General features: G+C 26.9%; 1 protein-coding gene across 2 annotated transcripts in view; it reads left to right on the top strand.

Moving 5' to 3' along the window:
• The window catches only part of LOC111619435 (glutamate receptor ionotropic, delta-2-like), a 4,056-nt gene extending 1,986 nt beyond the window's left edge, over positions 1 to 2,070 (top strand). The window contains exons 2-6 of one of the 2 annotated variants that reach the window (XM_023361139.1): positions 93 to 251; positions 808 to 955; positions 1,024 to 1,253; positions 1,386 to 1,639; positions 1,714 to 2,070. In XM_023361139.1, the coding sequence (XP_023216907.1) occupies positions 93 to 251; positions 808 to 955; positions 1,024 to 1,253; positions 1,386 to 1,639; positions 1,714 to 1,984 (1,062 nt within the window). In that variant the 3' untranslated portion in view covers positions 1,985 to 2,070. Of the gene's footprint in view, positions 1 to 92; positions 252 to 807; positions 956 to 1,023; positions 1,254 to 1,385; positions 1,640 to 1,713 lie in introns of those variants that run through there. The other variant, XM_023361140.1, reaches the window with a different exon arrangement.
• Positions 2,071 to 3,636: the final 1,566 nt, after the last annotated feature.

Here is a 3,636-nt window from a genome sequence, read left to right as displayed (position 1 = left end):
ATAGATAGATATATAGTATAGATAAATATATAGATGATAATAGATAAATATATAGATTTAAGAAAAATTACATTATATTATTATATTTCCAGGAAGCCGATATTGCATTTATTCCGATATTCGTTATGCATGATCGCTATGATATAATAGATTATACAACTCATGTCATGTTTCATAAAGTAAAATTTGTGGTTAAAGCACCAAAATTGTTACCTAATTGGAGTTCACTTATCAAACCATTTTCTTTACAAGTGAGACTCATTTTTCTTCTGTATTATATAGAGTTTTTATATCATAATCGTAATTTTATTCTTAAAATTAATTATAATATGTAAATTACGCGTAATATTTAAAAGTGTTATGTAATTACAAGTCGACCTCCCTGTAATACTGTTGATAATTCCGTTTTATATGAATTCCATGTTATACGAGTCACTTAGATTTTACAAATATGTGTGCCGGGCTGTGAACTGCTCACGCATTTGTAAAATATAAGTGACTCGTACAACATGGAATTCATATAAAACGGAATTATCAACAGTGTTATAGGGGGGTCGACTGTACTTTCTCGTTTATTTTAGCACTGACTTAAAATCTGGAAAATTTCAATATATTTTTACCCTATTTTAATAATGAACGAATATTAATTAAAATGAATATAAATAACATTGAATTTAACACTTTTAAGTTAATAATAAATATAAATCATTTTAATAATAAATGAATTTATTTTTATATTGATGCATAATTAATATTGTAGAATCAATTTAACTAAGTTGAAATGATTAAATTTTTAATTTATTTCAGATATGGATGATTATATTTGTTACTGTATTAGTTTTTGGAATGATATTGTTTAAAGTTATAGAAAGGGATTTTTATTTTGATGAAAAAGTTTCATTGTGGCCATTATCTAAAGTGTTCTGGTTCTTATTTGGATCCTTTACTTTTCAAGGTAAATTGTATTTTATTGGTATTGTTTTCATCATTTCTTAAATATTAATTCTTAAAGTTTTATTTTAGGTCCAAACACGAGTTCTTTAAACAGATTTCCTTCACGTTTATTAATCACAGTTTGGTGGTTTTCCATTTTAATTTTAGTTTCCTGTTATACGGGACTATTAATGTCTTTCTTAACCTATCCTCTTACTGAAGATGTGCCTTCAACATTTCAAGAATTAGCACTTGCCATGCAGGAGGGAAAATATTCGTGTATATTTCTTCCTGGTAGTGATGTACCCAGATTTTTAATGGTAAATAAAGATCATCTTATTATATATCTAGATATTCAAAGAAAATGTTAACTAAAGTTCTGAGTTCTTTATTTAGATACTAGCATTTTTTTATATAGGCAACTAATATTATTCTTATACTGTTTTTTGCAGGGATCAAAATCGGGTAATGGTAAAATATTAGCAAATTATATTAAGAAAAATTTAACTTTAGTAAATGAAAATGATGTATTGCGTACTGTTTTAAATAGCCGTGTAGCTTTTCTCAATACAGTTTATATGATCAAAGAAATGATAAAACAGTATGGATCTGGGAAATACGTTATTTCTGAAGATTCCATTGTAACATTTACAGTAGCTTATGCATTAAGAAAAGGATTTCCTTACAGAAATGAAATTAATAAAATGTGAGTTTCTAGTTTTTAATTTATTATCTTAAAAAATTGATTATTAATCCATTTATTGATAATATTTTTTTCAGAATAATACGTTTATTTGAGGCAGGATTATCAGATAGAGACGAAGTGTTATTAAACGTTGTTACCAAAGGTGCTACTTCTGAATTTCAACCGTTAATAGTGGAAGATATCTTGAGTCCTCTAGCACTTTTGATTCTAGGATACATTTTATCTATTTTTTGCTTTATTCTAGAAATGATAATATTTAAGTTTGGACATTGTTTAAACCGATATTTTGAACACTTCTCTTCTGACTTCTTATGCCACAAAAACCATAAAATAACGAGCTTATGAAATATTATAATGTGACAATAATAGTAATATTAAATGACAAATTTACATATGCATAAATATAGTTAAAGAAAAATAACAGGCTAAATGTCATATGTATCAAAAATTTATAGAATAATAGCATTTTTTTTTTTTTTTTTACTATTTTGTCTTATGAGCATTAGAAAAGAGCATTAAATCTTTTCTCCAAACCCATTGTAGGTTTCAGCCCCAGAGTGGTAGGTTGAATCTTTAATCGTTTCGACCATTTAGACATTCGAATAACAGAAATTTCAGATTTTTTTCGATGTATTTTTGAAATATTATTGTTTCTTTCCTCTAAAAAGTTTTCCCAACATAGGCTTTTTGAGGTAATATTGAAGTTTAATAATTTGTATCTTGAATGAAAAGTAATTTTTCTATTTGATGCAGTTAACTATCTTCATGTAAAATCTATTAGATTTTAAAGCTTTATACAGACCTATATGTATAGGCATACAGTATGTTGTATTTGTGTTTTAATTCGTTATGTCACTACGAAACACTAGCCTACTGTCGGTTTTGCGGCTTGTTTCATATATGCTTATTTATGAGCGAATCTTAACAGCAACGAGGATAGCCAAATTGAAACGGCTAGAAAATAAAATTTTGATGTATTCTATTCGTAAAATATCACGAATCCTGTTGAATTTGAATCCGAATTTATCAAGGATTACATCTTACCTTATCACCAGGGATGTAGTCAGAAATTTTCGAGTGGGAGTCACTTGCATAGCTGATGGCTTTGACAAAAACTCTGCATGGGTAGATAGGCTATTATAAAAATGCAATAGCCCGTTATCACTACACTATTTACTTTTAAACTTATATGGGAACAGCAATGGTGGCTACAGAGAGTGAATTGGGAAATGAGTTAGCGTGGGAAATGTCACCCCTTGCTGCCCCATGTGGCTACATCCCTGCATATGGCCGTACGATATGAATTTTATATTTTCAAAATATATTATCGTATATTTTGAATTTTATTTTATAATAATATTTTAAAACTATATGTATATTAACCCGTTCTTCTTTCTTGATTAAAAGTAAATAAAAGTATATAAAACAGATTAATTCTCTTTTGTAATAATGCCACATAAATGTTTTTAAAGCAAATGTTTCTATTTCATAAAACATGCATTAATGCAAGCAACTATGAGAGATCATGATGAATTTTTTCCTAATTGTTAAATCATCATTTTAAAAAAGAGAATTTGCTATATTTAGGTCGTATGCAGCCTTTTATGCCTTCTACTGCGGCTTGGTAAAATATAAAATAATTTAATAGATTTAATATAATATAATGGCATCTTAAATCTCAGATCTTCACATCTGGAATATTACACGGGGAAAAAACAAATACTGTATATCTATGTAAATCGATTCTGATAAAGATTTCTTATGCAATTCGTCAATATTTTCATTTACTAATATTAAATATTAAAAAAAAAATAAAAAAGAATAAATTTTAACATATACTTATTACATTCTATATATTCTTTCTATAAATATTACTTTTCTATTCGTGCTTTACTGGAAACTAAAAGTAGTCAAAAAATTTAATTAGTTGATTTAATTTTCAAGAGATGGCGCCACGATGATAAGAAGTCTACTAAATAAGTAATTTTTAGTCATTT

Source organism: Centruroides sculpturatus, unplaced genomic scaffold (genome assembly GCF_000671375.1).
Source record: "Centruroides sculpturatus isolate CEXI.00-Female unplaced genomic scaffold, Cexi_2.0 scaffold107, whole genome shotgun sequence".
Taxonomy (NCBI): Eukaryota; Metazoa; Arthropoda; class Arachnida; order Scorpiones; family Buthidae; genus Centruroides; species Centruroides sculpturatus.
This window is presented reverse-complemented; position numbering and strand designations above follow the sequence as displayed.